This window comes from Protopterus annectens, chromosome 13.part0 (assembly GCF_019279795.1).
Source record: "Protopterus annectens isolate FY-2018-M chromosome 13.part0, PAN1.0, whole genome shotgun sequence".
NCBI lineage: Eukaryota > Metazoa > Chordata > Ceratodontiformes > Protopteridae > Protopterus > Protopterus annectens.
Genome location: NC_056747.1, coordinates 1,327,883,695 through 1,327,907,212, shown reverse-complemented (window position 1 = coordinate 1,327,907,212; position 23,518 = coordinate 1,327,883,695). Strand labels below are relative to the sequence as shown.

General features: G+C 42.4%; 1 protein-coding gene across 6 annotated transcripts in view; it reads left to right on the top strand.

Annotated features, from left to right (window-relative positions):
* LOC122788282 overlaps positions 1-23,518 on the top strand; it is a 683,625-nt gene that overhangs the window by 498,708 nt on the left and 161,399 nt on the right. For all 6 annotated transcript variants that reach the window (XM_044055350.1, XM_044055349.1, XM_044055348.1 and 3 more), the window contains one exon: positions 10,672-10,730. In XM_044055350.1, the coding sequence (XP_043911285.1) occupies positions 10,672-10,730 (59 nt within the window). The remainder of the gene's footprint in view (positions 1-10,671; positions 10,731-23,518) is intronic.

Here is a 23,518-nt window from a genome sequence, read left to right as displayed (position 1 = left end):
CCTTTTCTTCAGTTACTTTAGGGAGTCCAGTAAATAAAGTTACTCTGGCTAAATGGCTTAGGGACTGTATCACCTTTGTTTACGACAGAAAGGGACTCCACCCACCAGGAGCTGTAAAAGCACATTCAACTAGAGCAGTAGCAACATCTACAGTTTTTCATGCCAGAGCTTCTTTAGATGATATTTGTGCATCGGCAACATGGGCATCTCCTCATACCTTTATTACGCATTACAAACTGGACCTGGCCCCTAGGCGATGTACATCATTTTGGCTCATGGTGCTCAGGAATATTCTTCCATGAGATCTCCCAAGATCCAGGTAGCTAGGGACTCTGTCCCACAGTCAAGGATTATGTGAACTTTGACAACATCTGATAAAGAAGTTATGCCTCATCATAACGTTCCATCTGTGTTGTCGATCTTCACTAATCCTTGACATTCCCTCCCTCCTTCCCCCTACCTTTAGAACTCTTGGTGGATTGGATCTTCCCAAAGATTGGCTCTCATAATATGGACTCAGTATGGCCTCTTCTCTACTATTTCTTTTCTGTCACTATTGTTTTCAAACTCGATCTGAGGTCATTTGGTGAAGAGCATTGTGGGTAGAGATTAGCTCAAGAGGTTTGCAAGGCGCAAGGTGGAATAACGGCTGAGTCGGTTCTGAGGCTCGGAGCAGAGCCCACAGTCAGGGATTAGTGAAGATCGACAACACAGATGGAACATTATGGTAAGACATAACTTCTTTTTTGGCATACAGATAAAGTACAGTTATGTGATATCAGAGGGAATAAAAAATGTAGGTAAGTGTACATACATGAGAGAAAAGGATTTACAATAGCTTACATAATCATCACTTAGAAACAGACCATGTACATAGCTTGCTTAGGTATATGTAGTGTTGAACATTCATTAGAAATAGACACAGGCTTGTACATAGCAAGGAGAGATATAACATTACAGAAGATAGAAATTAAAATAATGAAAAGAAGAGACAGCTTAAGTATGGAAATATTACAAAAGGGGGAAGATGGTTGGTAATGGGGATATAGTGTGACGTGTTAGTAATAGAGCAACCTGAGATGAATGCAACCAGTCATAAGACACAGTTATGTATGTAATACTGTAGTGATATAGAGGGACACACTCACTTGTGAGGGCTGGCACTCCTTTATTCTTTCTGCACTGTAACATCAGCACATCTGGGGACTTAGTTTGTTTAACCACATACATGCATGAGTATGCAACTTACTATGTTTATCATTAGGATAACTACTACAGTAGCCTTAGTTATGTGGGTTATATCCCACTAAGGCTGTAACAGCCAGCCAGTTCTCAAAGCTTCAGGGCACCTTCCATATGCGCAAACTGTTAGTTAGCTTGAACTGAAATGAATAAAGACAGGTTTGGGTGCCAAAACCTTCAGAGCTTTCCTGTCATTGAAGAAAGTGTTCCTCTGTGGGCTTTTGCGATTTGACGGTCAGCTAACTTGCTGGACAGGAGTGATTTATTGGACATAGCTCAAGGTTTAGTTCAGGCTTTTGCCCCACCAGTTTAGTTGTTTCTGGTAAAAAAAAAAAAAAAGAAGAGAGAGATTCTTCATTTTATGAAGAGGTTCAAGTTTTCAAACCACAAAGTGATTGTTAAGGGTCAGATTCTGTTTTGTCTTCTTATAGGTTCATAGGTAGGTACTAGGCTGTGTGCCCGAAGGCATTTATAAGCTTAGCCAGAATGTGTTGGCTTTCACCGCCACCTTAGATTAGTTCCCTGTGCCTCTGTCCAACAGAGCTACTGAAGTGATCTCCGGGGTAAACTTTCTATTTCCCATCTACTCGTCAAGGTTTCTCTTGAAGAGTGTTAGGAGCTCTGCCTAATGTAGATTGGAATCTTGTTCCAAAGCATGGGAAGTCTCTGGGACAGGAATCTATCCCTCCAGCACGTCCTATTTATTGTTGTGGTGAGGTTTAGATCCCTAGAGCATGTGGCACGAAGGGATAAGCTTTTCTTTAGGTGGAGCATGTCCATCAGTTCTGGGTTGGACATGGCCTTGTATGTCAGGCAGAGATCACCTCTGAGTAGGCGGTATGCAACCGAGTACAGCTGGAGTTTCTTTAGTCAAGCTGCATAGGGCATCTGTTTGAGGCCAGTGATCCTCTTGGTGAGGTACTTCTGTGGTCTTTCCAGCTGTTGCAGGTGTCTTGTAAGATACATCCCAAATGGGGCATTGTTCTCTATGATGGGTCTGATGAGCGATGACTAGAGGGGCACAATGACCTCTTTTGATCTGAATGCGAACCCTATTGTGATAAGGTGGGCCACATAGAAGGATTTTCTAAACACTTTGGCAATGTGATTATCAAAGGAGAGATTACTATCTACTTGGGTCCCCAGATCCCTTATTACATCTTCCATATTTAGGGGACTACCACCTATGTGGTAGTTTGTGGGTACTTTGTTTTTTCCAAAGGGGATGACTATGCACTTTTTGGCATTTAGCTTGAGGCCATGATTTTGACACGAGGTATCCATCTCAGTGAGACCCTTTTGGAGGATGTCTATGTCAACCAGAGAGTCAGTTATAGTCCCTAGTTTGCAGTCATCTGCAAACCTGATCAGCCATAGCCCTCCTGTGCTTGCCTGTACCTCTGAGAAGTATATGCCAAACAGGAGGGGTCCTAGGACTGAGCCTTGGGGAACGCCACTTGTAACCGGTTTAAAGTCAGACCTAGCTCCTGCAACTCTTACCATGTGGGTTTTGTCCATGAGCCAGTTGGCAACCCATCTTGTGACGTAGGGGTTTATGTTCAGGCTGGTGAGCTTGTGTATAATACCAGAATGGGGAATAGTGTCGAAGGCCTTTGCAAGGTCTAGGTAGGCTGTGTGTACCACCTTTCCCTCGTCTATAGCCTTGGTAACTGTCTCAAAGAGGTCCACCAGGTTTAGGAGGCATGATCTGCCCTTAACAAAGCCAAACTGGGTAGGGTCCAGTGTTTGGAGGTTCCCAATGTCTCTGTCAATGAGTTTCATTATGATGAAATCCATAGCCTTGCAGACCAAGCTAGTCAGGCTTATAGGGCGATAGTTTCCGGGGTCTGTTGTGGCTCCACCTTTGTGGAGCGGAATAACCATTGCTGTATGCCACTCTATGGGTACATAACCTGTAGAGAGGCTGAGTTTGAACAGTGTGTTTAGGTGAGGGGTTATTTCGTCTTTGAGCTCATGTAGGACGCAGCCTGGGACACCGTCCAGTCCCATTGATGCTGTGTTTTTTGGCTTTGAAGAGGGCTGTTTTAACCTGAGTGTCTGTGATTTCAGGGGCTCTGCATTCTTCTGGTATGGTTATGGGCCCTTTTGGGGGTGAGAGAGGGTGAAGTTTGCACTGAACCTGTCTGCCAGGATGTTGGCAATATCGGTCGGTTCAGTGTATTTTGTACCATTCTGCACTAACTCCGAGCAGATCTGAACATTGCTACTTAGATTCTTGACATAGCTAAAAAATGCCTTGTGGTTATCTTTGGAGTCCTTGGCAATTTTTCTTTCTAAACTCGCCTTGGATGATTTTATGAGGGATTGTAGTTTCTTGCTGATACTGATCAGGGATGTCTTCCCTTCTTGGGATTTTACTCTTTTCTGTACTAGTTTCCTCCTTCTATTGTATAGCTTACTTATGGCAGGAGTCCACCAGATTGGTTTCCTTTTCTTGGAGGAGTGAGTCTTGGTTTTGCTTGGGATAGCATGATCCATGCATTCTTGTAGGTGCCCGTAGAATGCATTAGTAAAGGATTTTGCAGCTTGGACAATGCTATCCTTTAGCATGGGGGCTTTGAAACTTTCCACCTCAGTCATAAGTAATGTGAAGTTTGCTTTTGAAAAGTTTTTCACAGTGGTTTCCTTGTCTGGGGCTGGGTGCGGAATGTGGATATCCAAAGTGATTTGTTTATGGTCAGATCTAACCAGCGAGGGGTTGACCTCTGATGTGGAGCACTGGTCTCCCATGTTGGTGATGACCAAGTCCAATATGTTGTCACATCTGGTGGGAGTGTTGACCAGTTAATCAAGGGCTTTGAGTTTATAAATTCTAGGAAATGTTGGGCAAGGGACTTAGTACTTGAATAGTTCTCCCAGTTAAGGTTTGGGTAATTGAAATCACCCAATATTAGGGTGTTTGGTAGGACCTTTATATTTCCCAGTGTTTCCAGAAATGCGGAATGGGGGTCCTGGGACATGGTGGGTGATCTGTAGCAAGCTACAATTTGAATTGCAGTTTTGCCCCTTGTTAGTTGCACGTGGATGATCTCTGAAGCACCGTGCTGTGCCACTAACCTGGAGGTGTGGATATCCTTGATGAATATGGATACGCCCCCGCCTTTTGTATTTCGGTCCGGGTTCTGTAGCCGAAATGTATGGTATGAGTTGTAGCCTGGTAGTGCTGGGGTGCTCTCTGAAGCCTTAAGCCAGGTTTCTGTTACTGCACATATATCGATTTTCTCCATACTGAAGAGTGCCTCGAGTGCATGCATTTTGAGGTTTAGACTTCTGGCATTGAGTAGCATTACCCTCAGTTTTTTGTTACTTGTGCTATTTATGGTGGTGGATTTGTCTTTTGAGCCTTGCCTAAAAAAGGCACTATGGGGGTGGCAAGAGCCTTGGCCAGTATTCGAAAGCCTAAGGGTGACAGGTGCAAGCCATCTCTAGCGAAGCAGCGTGGCTTGTTGAGCATGTCATCCCAGGTGGACAGACACTGGATCTCCTTTGAATGACACCAGAAACAGCCAATTGTTGAAATTGATATTTTTTTCTTTATACCGTGGTATCATTCTTGGTGAGGGCAGGATGCTGCTCAGGTTCAGGGTCATACCGGCCTGGGCTACAAGATCAGAGAGCTCTTCCATGTCTCTTTTCATGCAGTCCATGGAGGTACGGCTCAGGTCATTCACACCAGCATGGACAATGCCAGAGTCATATTTGTACTTGTTCTGGAGTGACCTGAGTGCTTGTGTTATGTGGTGGATCCTGGCACCCGACAGGCAGCTAACAGTAACCTTCTCCTTATTCAGCCTAATGAGTGGGACGTCAGTGTGCCTGACTATAGAGTCACCTATTACTAGTATTTTGGGTATGTTATTTTGCCTTAAGGGATATGATTGCATGGCACACTGGTTTTCTGAAGTATGTGTTTCATGATTTGTGCTGGGGGGTGGAGGTTGCTTGGATGTGTGCTTTGGAGGTCTCTGTTGCTTTTGCAGATTTTTATTCAGAGCCTCCGAGTGTGTTTTCTTGTATTTATGTGTGTTTTTTGCCGGTGCTGGTTTAATGGGTCTATGTGAGACTGGTGGTGTGATGCAATTATTTCCCTTCTCCTCTTGACTGTCTGATCCAGCCCTGGGTTGAGAGAGCTTAGCCTAAGGTTTGGCTGTATAATTGCATCTCTCACATGTATTAGTGTTTGGTAGTAGGAGGAGAGGGTTGTCTTAGGTTTCTTATTCAGATTCTGAAGGGAGTGCAGCTTCTGCCAGTCTCTTTGCAAGATTCTCTTAATCTGAAACTATTTTTAGGATGAATTAGTTATTACAAAATGATATTCCACTGTCCCTAAAGAAGTATTATGCTTTATTTATTACAGCTAGACTTTGAAGTCCTTCCTGTTCTTTCAGAATTGGAGGACATATTTGTCATAATCTATAACTTGCCTGAGAGCCAGCCTGCTGCTCCTAAGAAAGCAGACAGATTATACAATGTTCCACAGTCATAACTTTTTATACACGCATCCCAGATCATACTCGGCAGTTATCGCTTTGGTGAACTCAGCTGCTTCTAAACATCTGGTTAGTAACAATCTTGCTTCTGACAAGGACGGTAATACTTCAGATAGATTTGGGGGAAAATGTATTCTTCTGCAACACTAATTTTCAGAATTCTCAGCTGTCGAGCTCATATGTTAAAGCTTAAGCTAACTTCTTTTCAGAACAAGGAATATTATGGCATCTGTTTCTTCTTTTCTGTCTCAAGTAGCTATCCACTGTTTGATGTGCTTATGATTCTGCTATCAGGGTTGCTGCCACTGGAACTGTTATGAGGAGGTTTACTCAAAACCTTCCAGAAGATGCCAAAACTGACATTTTAAATAATTTGCTGGATAGAGAGTTAGTTTTTCGACTGTCTGCTACAGAGGTCCTTAAAAAGTGTGATGAGGGAGGTACGGTGACTTAGGTAAACTGTCAGATTTTTAGCCTTCCTTCTCCAAGTCTGTCAGAGGGTTTAATGCTACCTCTGCATGTTTTAAAGCAAAATAAACAAATTCAGTAAGTTGCTGGCAAGCAAACATTTAAAAAGCAATAGCAAGGAGGTTCCAAAAAGAACTGAAAGCCCACCAGAAGGAAAGTCAGTCTAGTAAGTCTGAATGACTATCTACAAGACTTTCTGCCCCTTCCCACCTGGCAAGCTGTTAATCCTTCCAGAAAGTCTGATCCTCCATTTCTTTCTCTGGCAGCAGATGGTTTCAGACAGATGGGTTCTGAGAGTAATCCATTGAGGTTACAGTTGGCAGTAGGAGTCTTTTTCCCTCCTTTTTGAAGGATTCCTCCTCCTCCTTCAGAGGAAAATCTTATCTTCCTTCGTGCCATTCTGTGATAGAAGCTGTTTCTCCTCTATTAGGAGAATAGTTTTATTCATGAATGTTTTTGGTGTCAAAGCAAAAAGATTCTTGCAGACCAGTTCTGGATCTTTCTTTTCTGAATCTGTGATAGTGTCCAAGTTCAAAATGTTATCTCTTTACAAGATGTTTTCCTTAGTCCCCCATTTGAGTTTTCTGTTGACCTTAGATTTAAAAAGTACGTATCATCTTATGTCATAGTTCCAGATTTCAGATGTTTCTTAAGGCTTCCTACATCTGGATCACATTATCAGTTCTTTGGATTACCATTTGGTCCATCAACTGTTGCACACAGGGTATTAACAAAGAATCTAGCTCCAGTGATAGCTTACTACATACTGCCAGCTGTTCACCTTTTTTCCGTATTTAGACAACTTGCTTTGTCTTTGCAGAGTCTTGTTTTCCAAGTGTCAGGAATCTCTTATCTGAGTAAGGGATCTCCTACACAAACTGGGGTTCCAGGAGAATATTCAAAGGTCCTGTTTAAAACCTTACAGGATTGCTTTCCTGTGATGTCTCCTAGATGCCTCAGTTCAAAGAGCTTTTTTAGATTTGTATCTAGATCTATTCCTGAGTTTTTCAACTAAGACAACTGTGTTAGCCAGGGACTTTCTCAGGATTCTGGGTTTCATGGCTTTTGTGCTTCTCATGATCCCTCTTGCAAGACTCCACATGAGAAAAATCCAGTGGTACATAAAATCAGTATGGTCCCAACATCAACATCCTCTGATATTCCAGATCCCAGTTTTGGGGTTTGTGAAAAAAGAGATGTTTTGGTGGAAACACCAAATTTATCAGAATGCATGTCTCCCATTCTCACTGTAACAACAGACACCTCAGACTTTGCTTGGGGATCAGTTTCTCTGGGGATAAAAGTGCAAGGTCTGTAGACTAGAAAAGACAGGCCAAAACACATAAGTATAAAAAGAGATGTCTGCATTTATAAATGCTCTTAACTCTATCAATTTTCTTTGCTCTCCAGGACTTATACAAGTGTTTACAGACAACACCACAGTGATGTGGTACATAAACAGACCGTGGGGTGGGGGGGGCACACTAAATCTTACCTTCTATACCAACCAGCATTGATAGCATGGGATATAGCTTTTCAGCACTATCTCACTCTACAGGCACCTTATACACTGTTAGAGCAAAAGTGTGTGGCTCAGAACATGGACAAACCCTCATGAATGGAAAATTAATCAGGGTGTCTTCCAGGATTGATCAAGCTGTGGGAAACACCTCTAATAGATCTTTTTGCCTCCACTGGCAAAGTTCTGCTCTAGGATTCCACTCAAGAATGCCTGGAAGACATTTTTTTCTTTTCTTTCGAAAGAAATGTTCTTGTATGCGGTTCTACCCTTTCTACTAATATCCAAGGTCATTCTGAAGACTCAGAAGGACTGTCCAAAGATCATTGTGATGGCTCCCTTCTGGCACAGACAACAGTGATTTTCCAGTCTTTTGGAAATGGCCAGGGGCAATTACCTTAAGCTTCTTCACAGAGTTTTTTTAAAACATCTTTATTGAATTATCACTTGTGACATACACACAATTTACATTTATATAAAAGTAATCAAACTGTATTAAGGTAAAATTAACAAATATTATGCTTCACATATATTGCTATATATCATATAACCTAAGAAACATTACATAAGTTATTCAATTCCTGCCCCCTTTTTTAAACAAGAAACAACTTTATTAAAACATCACTTATGACATAAGCAGTCATACATTTATATAAATGAAAACAAACCACACAGACACAATCCTAGTTGCAAGCATTTTACATCACAACCCATAACGACTCATTCCCAGTTGCAAGCATTATACATCACTTATATTCTACCCATCATTTTCACTCAAATATTACACAACTCATCTAAGTCCTGCCTTCTTTTAAACCTCATTCCTCCCTGTGTGTACTGTTCCCAACATTCCCATTTTTTCCTATGTAGTTTGCTCCAACCTTTTTCTAAAGATCCCAGTTCCAGTTGTTTTATCTCTATTACTATATTCACTACTTCTAATATAGTTGGTTTAGATTTTGATTTCCATTTTCTAGTAATTCCTTTTTTTTGGCAGCCACCATAATTAGTGACAGCAAAGCCTTACCATGTCTAGGCCATTCCAATTCTGTATCATAGCTCAGAAAAATCATCTCCCTCGATACACCAATCTGCCTACCCAACATCTCCAACAGTGCATCTCGCATAGCTTCCTCATAGACTTGACCTACTCACACAAGACAAGGGGTGTTTGATACTTCCCAACCAGATAAAACTGCAACTGTCTGCCTGGATGATAAAATCTTAATACCTTTTAGGCACCTTTTTGTGAGAACATGCAGCAGGTATTAAAGAGGCAATAAAACCTGCTACTAAAAAAGCATATATTAATAAATGGAAATGTTATCAAGTTGGTGGTAATAAAGGAAACAGCAGCCATTCAGTGCTACTGTTTCTCTGTTTTTACCTTATTTGTGTTAGTTACTATCTTCTGACCTTTCTTACTCCTCCATCAAGGTTCATTTGTCTTCCATTTCAGCATTATGTCCATGGAACCCCCCTTTTAATGCAATCTCATATGAAAATATTTTTGAAAGAGGTGTTTCATACTTAACCTCTGGAAAAACAGGTGGCTTCTCCTTTGTATTTTAATTTTGGGCTGGAAAAACTAATTCCTGCTGCATTGGAACTAGCTCTTCAGGCTGACTTGAGGTTCTTAACATGAAAAGCATTGTTACTCATCGCTCTGACCTCTGCAAGAAGAGTATCTGAGCTGCAAGCTCTTGTGGCGGGTCAATCCCACCTCATTTTCAAAAAAAAAAAAAGATATGGTTTCCTTCAGAACTAATCCTTCCTTTATGCCTAAATTGGTATCAAAGTTTACTTTCAGCAAAACTTTCTATCTTCCTGTTTTCTTTCCAGAACCAAAAAAATATGTTTGAAGGATACTCCATACATTGGATATCTACAAACAACTTGGGTACTATCCTGACAGAACAAAATTTTTCAGGAACTCTAATCAGTTGTATATTTCTTGTGAAGGTAAGAAAAAGGAACAGCCTGTGTCAAAAAAAGACTATTTCCAAGAGGTTGCCCCATGCAATTACCTTTTTGTTATACCAACCACAATAACATATTTCCAGGTAGGTTTAAGGCTCATTCTACCAGGGCCTTGGATTCATCTGTGGCTTTTTGGAAAAGGCTTGATTCTAAAAGTATTGTAGAATAAGCAACTTGATCCTCTGTGGATACTTTTACAAAGCATTATAAACTAAATCCCTTATCCAGGTTAAAGGCAGGCTTTGCTGGGATCATTCTCCAGGGGCTCCTAGACCCTAATCCTTCCTCGTCCCAGTCAGTCTAAGCTATGGCAATCTGCCAGTATAGCTAAGGCTACTGCAGCAATGATCCTAATGATGAACACAGCACAGTTGTGTAAGTAAACTTACTATAACAGTTGATGTTTAAATGATCACAGCAGCAGTAGTTGCTCCCTCCCTCTGTCTCCTTTATTTTTGTAAGTTTTTGTTGCTAGGGTGAAGACTTTTATTTTTGCTTTCCTAACATTGTCCTTGTCAGGGCTTCAGCCTTCCTGTCTGTGTTGGCATGAAAGCTCTGAAGGCCTTAGCACTCAGTTTGAGTGTGTGGAAGGTGTCCTCAAACTTTGGAAGCTAGTCATCAGTTATAGCCTTAGCAGGGTATTACCCATATAACTAAGGTTACTGCAGCATTGACATTTCAACATATACTGTTATGGTGAATTTACTTACACAACTCTACTGTGTGTGTGTGTGTGTGTGTGTGTGTGTGTGTGTGTGTGTGTGTGTGTGTGTGTGTGTGTGTGTGCGTGTGTGTGTGTGTGTGACAGATGAAGCAATGATGTGAGTTGACTGAAAATGCTACAAAAGTACTTTGACATAAACAAGCATATTACAGAAAATAAGTTATGGTAAAATGCGTTTATAGTAAATCAGCTAATGTTCTCTTGTTTCTTTTTTCTTTTCTGTGCAGATTTGTTGGATGAGATTTTATGCCAAAAAGGATCCTGGTATAATTAGCGTGGAGCCTAAGTAAGCCTGTTTAAAATGTGAAACAATTTCTTCTGTGCATAGAAGCAGTTCTGAAACTGATTATGAATGAGGGTAGAGTGATAAAACACAGAATACATAATTTTGGAACAAATGAGGCAAAATGTCCATTTTCATATGCATATGACATCTTTTTCAGAAACAGTTATCTGTATTGCATCTAAATAACAGATGGCATAAAACATCATATCCATCCACAACCCTTGTTTCCCATTTCTTCACATGGGATCAGGGTGTCACTTCAACAGTGATGGTCATCTAAAGCCAAGGTTCATACTGCTAGGTGGCTACCCCTGCCACAGTTATTCCATAGCACACATACACACACTTATGCATATGGCTAATTTAGAGTGCCCAGCTCTCCTACAGCATGTTTTTGGAAGTGAAGAAATGGGTGCACTCAGGGTAAACCCAAGTGAACACAGAGAGGCCATGCAGACTCTGCACAGAAGGCACCCCAGCTGAGAGTCAAACTGGAGAACCTGTTATTGTAAGGCAACAGCACTACCTGCTAATTCACTGTGCCGCTCCTAAACACATCATGAGGCAGATTCCTGAACACCTACACTAAGTGCTACTATTGTGCATGTGTTGCTGCATGCTGTGTACATAAGAGCATGCTATTTCATATTCATTAAACAGGTCTACACTTGCTGCAGAGCCTCAAAGCAAGGGCAAATGTTAGAATATGCTAACGAAACATAGTCAGATTACATGCTGTTTAACCACTCTAACACTGGAGAGCATTTCAGGAACCTATAAAGTATTTATGTACACCAAGTGTAGTCATTTGGCCTGAAATCCAAAACGCTTTTGAATACAGCCATGATTATACTTGGAAAAGAATGTTAGGTTTGGCTGCTGCCATCATTAACCTGTATGTACAACAGACTTTAATTCAAAGTGCTGCTGCTGCTGCCAGACGTCAGCCAAGAAGAAGAATGGTGTTTAGACCCTGTTTGACTTACCATAGACTCCATAACACAGAAATTGTAGAGTGATACTAGGTGGACAAAGAAACATTAAAGAAAATATGCAGCCTCTGCCATCACCTGAGGACCAAGGGAAATTGTGAAGAACCCATCCCAGTTGAAGCAAAGGTTTGTTTAGCATTATGTATACTAGCTATTCCTCAGACCCACAGGGGATATATTTGTGGTGTGACAGACCTCAGATTCCAGAATATTATGTCAATTTTTAAATGCAATGCTAGAACATGCAAGGGAGCCTATCTGTTTCTCATGTACCCCAGAGGAGAGAGCAAGAACCATGCAGGACTTTTATGCAATAGCACACTTACCTGAAGTTTTGGGGGCCATAGATTGCACACACACACAGAAATAAAAGCCTCACCTAGTGAACAGGAAAGGAGATACATTAACAGGAAAGTATACTGTTCTATAAGCTGTCAGGTTGTAATACTCAAAGGGATCATCTGCAATGTCTGTGCAGGTAACCCACATGTTTTCATGACTTACACGTATGGCACACCTGTGAGCTGTACACAAGGCTTGCTAGGGGTGACATTCCATAAGGGCATCTAGTGGAGGATGCAAGTTGTGCACCACAACTTTGGCTCATGACACTCATGAGAAACCTACACAATCCCACCCATCAAGGATACAGTGATCCTCATGCTCAAACTAAGAATGTCATAGAATGTGAGACTTGCTCAATCAATGTTCCAGTCTTTAGACACATCAGGAGATGCTCTGCAGTACAACCCAGCAACCTCTGCCCTAATACTCACAGTCTGTGCTATGTTGCACAATATAATTCTCAGGGTACAGCTTAAATAAGGACAACTAGAGGCAAGACTACAGGCAGGGCCCACAACTCCAGCAAATACAAATGAGGAGTCTAAGGGAGAACTACCTGCTGTAGATGCTGCTGGCGGACATAGTTGTGCACAATATGCCCTGGCTCTGGCTAAGAGGCAAAGGATCACTCTGACTACCTAAGTGAAAACCAAAGAACCTAAGCACATACAAATATTGAAGCTGATGCCTCCAAAATTGCACAACCATTATTACCCATGTAATGGTTGTGTTCTGTTAGCAACAGACAGAGACAACCCCCAAGGACACATCGTGTAGCCACAGTATTAACAAGGTAAGTCTGGAGCTTGTAGGGAAAGAAAAAGAGGTATATAACTGATAACTCTCATATGCAAATACTTATATTTCCCTAAGCTGGAACATGTCCCCAGGTGTACCGCAGTGTCTATAAAAGCTTATGACTGATGTTTGAAATATACAGCTGTGTATTTTGTGAAATACTGTGCATCAAGCATTTTGGTTGACTACTGTATATAAACCATCATTTGCACAAGTATAACAGTAAGGAATACGTAAATATCTACTTTGACTGCATTACTAAGAATAGTAATAGAAATACAATGAGGGTCAACAATTACATAACCAGTCATTCACAGTGAGTAGGAATGATAAATTATGGGTAAATCATTTAAAGATTGACGTTAGAAAATAATGACAGACATTTGAGTTTCAGACTTCATACCCTTCAGAAAATTCATGCTAATGCAAAACCTGTTATGCTATCAAATATTTAGGTTTGTAAGAGCAATATTTAAAAATTGTTCCTATTTTTGGATCTTTGTCCCACCTTTATTCATGGCTTTGTCCAGATTTTTTACTCTTAAGAGGTTGAGAGGTATTCAGTGCATTTACATTAATGCAAACTTCTGAGTAAGCAAGCATTAGCTTTCCAGTCTGTGTATCAGACTTATATGCAACCCAAAGTCTCAATGAAATAAATCAAAGGGCAGGGCACAGTCATCTTCACTTTCCCAGGGTGAGAGTGAGGGTGAGGGTACAGGAGGGCAAGTCTGACACCAAAGACTGAGTGTGTGCGAGTAAAAAAAAAATTAAGTTTCCAGTTGTCACAGCTTGTAGATATGTATATTAGTCAACAGTACTTGTTTAGATAATGTGTGTATGTCTGGAGATGGGGCAAGTTTTTGTTGAATGTATGTGTGTCTCCATGAACACAATCAAGCACTGTGCTAGCCCTACTTCTTGGCATCTCAGACAGGGGTGAATCAGTTTAGTGTCATCATCCCCATCCATGAGAATTACCTCTACCAGGAGTTGCACTGCTACTTCCATTGCCCTGAATACCTGAATGTGAGTGATGTCTGCTGGATGAGCTGTCATCACGATTATGTACTGGACCAGGACCATATGGTCTACCACTTCTGTGTGTGGACAATGCAGTCATTGACGGAGCAGTGGAGTAGTATCACTGTGGGAGGGGAGTCTATCACAGCCACATCTGCTGAAACTGGATGAAGTTGGTGGCTCTCTAGCCATGTGGATACCTACCCTTCGACAGCATACATTCCATTACAGACACAGCCCAATCCAATGTGTCATTCATCCTGTCCAAGGAGTCACCCACACAGTTCAGGTAGTTCCTTACGTCAGAATGCACAAAGTTTAGTACTCATACTGTCTATTCTGAAGCCCTTGTGGAATATGCCTGTGCCCCCAAGACGGCCCTACAAATACTTCATGTGGCAGCTACTGACACAACAGCATCAGGAAGAGGGTAGACAGCAGGCCTTCTCTGAGCACCTCTACCAACCTGCCTATGTGGCAGTTCATCCTAACTATGGCAACAGGGAGAATCAGCCAGTTCTGCAGATGGAGTAACCACATTACCCTTATCAACCGTATCACCCTCAACCTGTCCTATGTGTAAGGTCTCTGTGTCATAGGTATGCATAGGCATGTTGAGTGTGTCCAGAATAGGGTTGGAAGCACAACCTCAGTATCTGACTGACCCTTTGCACCCCAGACTGTGCCACTTCATTGCTGCCGCCATCATCAGAGGCTACCGATACTCTGCCATCGGGCAGTAAGAGTTCCACAAGTGCCACTGACAGAATCACCTATGATAACAAGTAATCAACACAACAAAGAAAAAAACAGAATTCAAACTGATCAAAATTAATGTTATGTGAAACTATATTAAAATATAAAAGAGGTAATGCAATGAAAAAAAATGACTTTTAGGTAGACATACCTCTACCTTATGTACATTAATAAGAATACAAGAGGTTTACTTAACAAATGTGCAGGTGGTTGCGCAAACTGAGAACCAGGCTGGGCAAGGAGAAGGTCATGGTCAGCTGCCTGTCAGGTCCCAGCTATCTGTCAAATCACACCCATACTCAAGTCATGCAACAATTACTGTTATGACTCTGTCATAGTCCATTTTGGAGTGAATAACTTTAGATGTACCTCTCTGGACTATATGAAGAGAGAGACATGGCTGAAATCTCAGATTATGAGTCCCAGGCAGTTATGTCCTTAGCCCTAATCAGCAATTTACCTTCACCCAGGATGATGCCACAATATAGACAAAAAATGATTGACTTTAACAATTAGCTTAGCTTCTGGAGTCAATGCAGGGGGAATCCAGTATCTGTCAGCCTGGGAATACATGGTTGACTGACCACACTGCTTTGTCAGAGATGGTCTTCACCTGCCTCCGCTAGGCTTTCGGATATTGGCAAAGGTTCTTTCCTCTCCCACAGCACTTTTTTAGGCTATGTCAAAACAACAACATTTCTGATGTAAAAAAATCCACTCAAGACAAACTAAGGGTTACTCTGCTTAATCCTAGGAGCCTAAACAGGAAACTACACTCCCTGGAAGCACTCATCACCTTGGAAGATGCTGATCTCTCTACAGTCACTAAGACATTGTTCAAGCCCGCAGAGAGCACCCCAGCCATGCAAGGCTACAATGCCTTCAACATGTTCAGACCCCAAAGCAAGTGTGGGAGAACCAAAGGTGGAGATGTATCCATCTTCATTATAGCCAAATACACCTCAAGACTGGTTAAACAGAATGACTCTGTTGAGTTACTCCAGGTCCAACTAACTATAGATAAAACACCTTAACACATCATTGCTAGCTGCAGGCCCCCCACCATGAACCAAGAGAAGCACACTGCCTTCCTGGACTTATTAGAGACACTCACCATACAGCCAAACACTTTGGTCCTGGGAGATTTCAACAATCCTTACATCAACTGGGTAACATACATGAGCACAAACATGCTCACCCTGGGGTTCCTGAACTTTGGTAATACACATGTTCTGGAACAGCTAGTCTGCACCCCCACAAGGGGCTCAAATGTCCTAGACTTAGGGCTCACCAACATAGTGGGATCACTGCACTACCCCCTGTATGCTGCCCTTCCTGGTAAGATCAGACCATAAACCTCTGTCATTCAAAGTAATAATCAGACCTGACACCCCCACAGGAGCAAAAAAAAATTTGAAAAATTTCTCCAAAGCAAATTACAGCCTACTAGGCAATGGCATAAAAAGTTTCAAACCCCTTGCTAACACAACCAACAATGCCTTCTATGCAGAGAACTACACAAATGCCCTGTATAACCATCTAAACAACTGTATAGACTCAGCTGTACATGAATGGATCAAAAACCGTTCCTCAGGAAAAAAAGGGGCCACCTTGGTGGACCTAAAGTTTAAATAAGTTATATAACAAAAAGGAAAAAAACTAATGTCTAAGAACAAGAGGGAACTTACCCAGCAGAAGACAAATACCTTCCACAACTTGAGCAAGCAAATCAGATATCTTGTAAAGTCTTCTAAACCTAGTTACAAAGCTAAATTAGTATCCCTTTCTAAGGATAATCATAAGCCTTGTTTAGCTATGTCCAGAATCTAAACGGGAACACCCAACTATGTGCCTAACTTGTAGTGGACGGTACCTCTCATACGGAACCTGAGGAAATTACCATCCTCCTAGCTGACAGATTTGGTGCAAACTTCACCCCCTGTCTCCACCAGCCATGTCCAAAAGCATACCTGACAACAGTCCTCTACCTAGTATCTTTAAGGAGCAGGTCATATCTTTGCCCTCCAAGGCCAAAAACACAGCCTCTATGGGACCAGGCTGCTTACTAAACAATGTAAAACAAGACCTACCGAAACCACTTGGCACTGTTTTTAACCTCTGCTTGAGCACTGGCTTTGTTCCCGCAGAGTGGAGAACAGCAACAGTAATCCCCTTGCTCAAAAGGAGTCCATTAACTGACCATAGGAATTATAGATCAATATGCTAACCAGCCTTATCTGCAAAGCTTTGGAAAGAATATTCTTGGACCTTATCAACAAGGACATAGGTGACCTGCAGACTATTGACCTGACCCATTTTGGCTTTGATAAGGGTGGATCATGCTTATCAAACCTGTAGACTTCTTTAAGAATGTTACCAAAGGTCTGGATGAAGGCAAAACAGTATTTGTAATTTGTATTACTTTATTGCCTTTTTCTATTTTGTATACTGTGATTTGCTTTCTTTACACTGTGTTTTACTTGTATTCTGCTTTTAACTGCATACTAAAACTTGAAAAGAGACCACAGCTCTGTCTCTTGTGAGTCAGACAGAAATTTTTCCCACCTGGTTACTGTTGTGTTCTTAAACACCACTGTCTTTCTAGTTGCCTGCCCCTTATGTTAATTTGACCCTAAATCTCATTTCCTCTCTGCTTTTACTGGCTGGTATGAGTAAGCACAAAATTATCATTTTGTGAAATCACTCCCCTTCAACTATTTAAATTTATTGGCCATCCTACTGTATTCCATAGTACCAGAATACAAAAGTGACCACCCCCTTTCAATCTATCTTGCTGTTTTTAAAAATAGTGACTCTATATTAAAACTTAACTTTTAGACTGGTAAAAGTTAAGTTATCTACTTTCACATCTAACTCCTCTAGTGCACACTGCAGTGTTTAGGATAAACCATTTTTTTCATCTTACCTTTAAGCATATATTGCAAGACCACCAGTTACTGGAGAGCCCACATTCTGCCTCTCAATAGTCATCTTGGGATTAGAGCTTCTGTTTTCTCCTGGTGAGAGAAGGAGTGCAGTTAACATTTCCTGGAGACTGCTGATCACCAGCAAGCTTAATAAGTGTTTTATAGGTGACAGCTTGGAATCTGTGCTTATAGTCTGATCCTGGTGAGAGTAGGAGCAGACTGCATTGATTCCTGATTCTTTCTGGTTCGAGAGTGAGTGTCTGTGCTTAATGTACCTGATTGGTCTGGTTGCTATTTGAGGCACCTACCAGAAAAAGGTTACAAGCCTGCAGAACCTTGCATCATGTGGGACAAGACTGTGAATCACCAAACAGGCCGTGGCCTGCTTCTCTTCTTGGGATTGGTGCTAACATTTTGCTTCTGGTGAGAGAAGAAGCAAAGGAGTACTATATCCCAACAGAGTGAAGCTGTGCTGAGACAAGCATTAGTAGTAGCCAGGCAGTAGCCATTCATGTGACTCCCCTCTTTACATCATTCTTGACAAGCAAATTCTTTATTTTTCAGTAAGTACTGCTTGATTTCTTTCTAACTTCAGAATATCTGCCTAAATACTTCATCCTTAAATTTTCAGGGTCTATGTATTAGTTTCCCCTCAAGTACTTGGCAGTGCTCTGTACAGACTCAGACACCTTGACTGACATTTTTCCTGTAAAAGGTCTAAATAAGGAAATGGCTCCAGTACTTAGTAATAATGACCATCCCTCCTGGCATGTCGAAAGGTCAGTTCCCTGTGCTTTCTCCTATTAACCTGGTGAACTTGAGCATTCTGAGGCAGTGTAGCAACTGCCTCATGTACACAGACAACCCTCTCCTCTTACTTCCCAACACTCAAACTTGTGAAAGATGCACTTATATATCCAAATTGGAAGCCATGCACTCTCAAGCCAAGACCGGAATAGCTGGTCAAGAGGAGAAAATCAACACCTGCACCACCCCACATGCAACACGTAGCCCTACAGAACACCCATCACAGCTCTCACATAAAAAACACAGACCACACACCCACCTTCATGGAGGCTGTAAATAGAAATCTAACCAAACAGCAGAGACCTGCAAGGCAAAAATGCACTCAACCGCCACAGCACAACGCAAATCACAAGACACATAGCTCACCTACACAGTGTGTCCCTCAACCTAAGCCCCTAAGGCAAAACAGCTTGCCCAATACACTAATCATAGGTGACTCGATAGTGAGGCACACTGATGTCCCACTCACTAGGTTGAATAAGGAGACGGTAACAGCTGTCTATTAGGTGCCAGAATCCAACACATAATGCACACACTTAGGTCACTCCACAACAAGTATGACTCTGTCACTGTCCATGTGGGTGTGAATGAACTGAGACGCACCTCCCCAGATTACATGAAATGAGGCATGGAGGAGCTCTCAGATTATGTGGCCCAGGCAGGTATGACGCTAGCCCTGAGCAGCATCCTACCGTCACCCAGAATGATACCACAGTAAAAGCAGAAGATGATTGACTTCAACAATTGGCTAAGTTTCTGGTGTCATTCTAAGGGGATCCTGTATCTGTCTGCTTGGAATGACATGATTGACAGACCTCGATGCTTTGCCAGAGATGGCCTGCATCTTTCACCCCTGGGTTTCTGGATACTGGCTAAGGCTCTTGCCACCCATATAGTGCCTTTTTTAGGCAATGTTCCATAGACCAAATTACCACCGTAACAGCTATAAATATATATGCAGTCTGAGGGTCATGCTGCTCAATGCTAGAAGTCTAAATCTCAAGATGCACTTGCTTGAAGCACTCCTCAAAATGGAGAACATCAACATTTGTGCTGTAAAAGAGACCTGGTTTAAAGCAGCAGAAAACACCACTGTACTACCAGGCTATAACTCATTCCACATCTTTCGGCCCCAGAACATGGACCGAAGCTCCAAAGGCAGTGGTGTCTCCATATTCATAAAGGATCTGCACACCTCCAGACAAGTAGCCCAGCATAATGCATCTGAGATACTTTAGGTACAACTAACATTGGGTGAGATGGTGATTTAGTTTGTAGCCTGCTATAGGTCCCCAACCATGTCCCAAGACTCTCACTCCATGTTCCACTCCATGTTCCTAAGCACCCTGGAAACTATTATGGTCCAACCCAACATGCTCATACTAAGTGACTTGAAATACCCCTCCATCAACTGGGAAAACTACTCATGCACCAATACACTGGCCCAGCACTTCCTGGAATTCATCACTTCCAATGCCTTGGACCAGATCATTCTTAGCCCCACTAGAGAAAGCAATATCTTTGGCCTGGTTATTACTAACATGGGCAACTGTTGCTCTACAGCAATAGTCAATTCCTCCCTGGTTAGATCTGACCACAAACTAATCACCATGGAAATCCACATCTCACCCCCCACAAAGGTAACTACCATGAAAAGCTTCTCCAAAGCTGACTTTGGGCTCCTAAAAACAGAGGTGGCTAACTTCACAGCACCCATGCCAATGGAAAATAGATGAATGACTGCCAAATCATACACCAATGCACTGTACGAACACGTACATAAATGCATGGAGCTAGCCATACCCAACAGAACCAAGATGCTGTCCTCCAAACAAAGGAAGCCAATCTGGTGGTCCCCTGCCATTACTAAACTCTACAATAGAATGAAGAAACTGTTGCAGAAAAAGGTGAAGTCCCAAGACTAGAAAAACTCCCTGATTAGCCTCAACAAAAAGTTGAGATCCCTCATCAAAACCTCTAAAGCCAGCTATGAAGGCAGAATTGCGGCAGACACTAAAAACAACCACAAAGCCTTTTATAGCCATATCAAAAATCTCCATGGCAATACCCAGGTTTGCTCTTACTGCACAATGGTACCTCCTATACTGAGCCAACAGATATTGCCAACATACTTGCCGACCAATTCTTTGCCAACTTTACCCCTCCCTCCCCCACTAAAGGACCAAACACAATACTGGAGGAATGCCACGCACCCAGCATTACTGTAGCACAGGTTAAAGCTGCATTGTCCAAGGCCAAGAATACAGCTTCCACGGGACCCGACAATATCCCTAGATGTGTTCTACATGAACTACAAAGTGAACTGGCACCACATCTGTGTGCCCTGTTCAGTCACAGCATCACCTCAGGCTTTGTCCCTGCCGAATGGTACACTGCTACAGTCATCCCTCTCCATAAAGGGGAAGCGACTACTGACCCTGGGAATTATTGCACAATTAGCCTGACAAGTCTGATATGTAAGGCTATGGAGCACATCATCATGGACCTAATTAACAGGGATATAGGGAATCTCCAAACTCTAAATCCCACTCAATTTGGCTTTGTGAAAGGTAGATCATGCCTGCTCAACCTGGTTGACTTCTTTGAGTCAGTCACCAGAGCTGTGGATGAGGGCAAGGCAGTTCATACAGCCTACCTCGATCTGGCCAAGGCCTTTGATACCATTCCCCATTCAGGAATTATTGATACACTCACCAAACTAGGCATCAGCCTCTCTATCATTAAATGGGTTGCAAATTGGCTCACAGCTAGAACCCACAGTGTGAAAGTAGCGGACTCCAAGTCAGACTGCTGACCAGTCATGAATGGAGTCTCACAGAGATCGGTCCTGGGTCCTCTCCTGTTTGGCATCTACTTCTCAGAAGTCCAGGCCAACACGGAGGGACTCTGGCTGACCAATTCATAGATGACTGGAAGCTGGGAGCCATTATTAACTCTCCAAGTGATGTAGACATCCTACAGAAAGGCCTTACTGAGATCAATGACTGTTGTCGAAACCATGACCTTAAGCTTAATGCCAAAAAATGCGTCATCATCCCCTTTGTTTAAAACTCAGTTCCCACTAATTACCACATTGATGGGAGTCCACAGAACACTGAAGGTGTTATAAGAGATCTGGTGACACAGGTTGACAGCAACCTCTCCTTCGACCACCACATTGCCACTGTGGTCAGAAAGTCCTTCTATGTGACACATCTCATTACCAAGGATTTTGCATCCAGGAAGAAAGAAGTCATCATCTCCCTCTACTCTTCCCTCATTAGGCCAGTCATCAAGTATAATGCCCCATTTGGCATGTACCTCATTAGACACATGCAGCAGCTGGAAAGGCCACAAAAGTACCTCACGAAGAAGATCCTAGGCCTTAAACACATGTCCTACATGGACAGGCTCAAAAAACTCCAGCTATTCTCTGTCTCATATTATCTACTAAGGGGATCATTGCTTGACTTACAAAGCCATGTCTAACCCAGCTCTGTTAGAAATGCTACATCTAAAGAAATCCCAACCCCTCCACACACATGCTCCAGAGACCTCAACCTCATTACCACAATCAACAGAACATGCTGGAGGGAAAGATTCATAACCCAGAGACTGCCAATTCTCTGGAATAGACTTCCCATACATGTCAAGCAGAGCACCCCACTGGCCCTCTTCAAGAGGAATCTTGATGAGTGGATGGGAAATAGAAAGTTCATCCCAGGGATTACTCCAGTGGCTTGGCTTTACTTGATATAGGCACTGGGAACATTGGGCGGCACAATGCCAGGGCACTTCTATGGGCTAGGCTTGTAAAGGCTCCAGGGCCATTAGCGTAGTACACACCTATGAACTTACTGCCTATCTTGCCTTAGCCAAGGCTTTTGACACAATCCCTGACTCAGGTATCATTGAGAAACTCTCCCAGCTGGGGATTAACCCATATATCACTGGATGGGTAGCCTAGTGGCTCACCAATACAATCCATACTGTCAAATTTGGGGATTCCACCTCTACCAGTAGACCAGTTACCAGTGGCGTACCACAAGGATCTGTACTGGGCCCTCTACTGTTTGGAATCTATTTCTTGGAAGTCCAAGCAAAAGTAGATGGCCTGTGGCTTTCCAAGTTCGCTGATGATTACAAACTGGACGCAATCATTGAGTCCCCAAATGATGTTAACGTATTACAAAAGGTGCTAACAGACATATGATTGGTGCCAAAGTCATGGACTAAAACTGCAAAAACTTGCATTATTATCCACTTTGGCAAATAGGAAGTCCCTGCAAATTACAATATTGACAGAATCCCCCTAAGCTCAAACCCAGTAGTGTGAGATTTGGGAACACAAGTTGATAATCTAAACTTTGATCACCATGTGTCCACAGTGGTAAGGAAAGCCTTGTGCATTGCTCATCTAATAAGTAAGGGCATCACATCCAAGACTAAGGATGTTATAACTCCTCTATACTCAACCCTTATCAGACCACTAATAGAGTACAATGCTCCCTTTTATATATACCTCACCAGACACCTGCAGCAGCTGGAGAGACCACCGAGGTTTCTCATCAAGAAAATTCAGGGCCTCCAAAACATGACCTACATGGAAAGACTGAAAGCCTTGTCACTGTACACTGTATCCTACAGACTGCTGACAGGCAACATATGCAGGCCGACAGAGCAGTCTCTACCCATCCAGTAATGGAAATGCATACATCTGCAAACCAAATAGGACAAGAGTCACTCACTCCAGGGATTTCAACCTAGTCTGTAACATTATTGGAAAATGCTGGAAAGACAGATATATCTCACAGAGATTGCCACTCCTCTGGAATAAACTCTCAATTCATGTGAAGCAGAGGTCTTCAATGACCCTATTCACACATAAGCTAGACAATTGGATGGGAGACCATAAATTCACCCCAGGGGTGGCATCTATGTTCCTCATGGACAGGGACAGTCCATGCTGAACATAGACTCACTCTGAAAGTAACGACCATCTAACCAAGTCAATTAGGGAACACAGGCATAACATGGCTAGGCTTGTAAAGGCCCTTGGGCCATCAGCCTAGTAACCTCCTATGAACCTATGTGCCCACGTATAAGAAAGGGAGATAAAACATGGCTAATAAGCATGAAT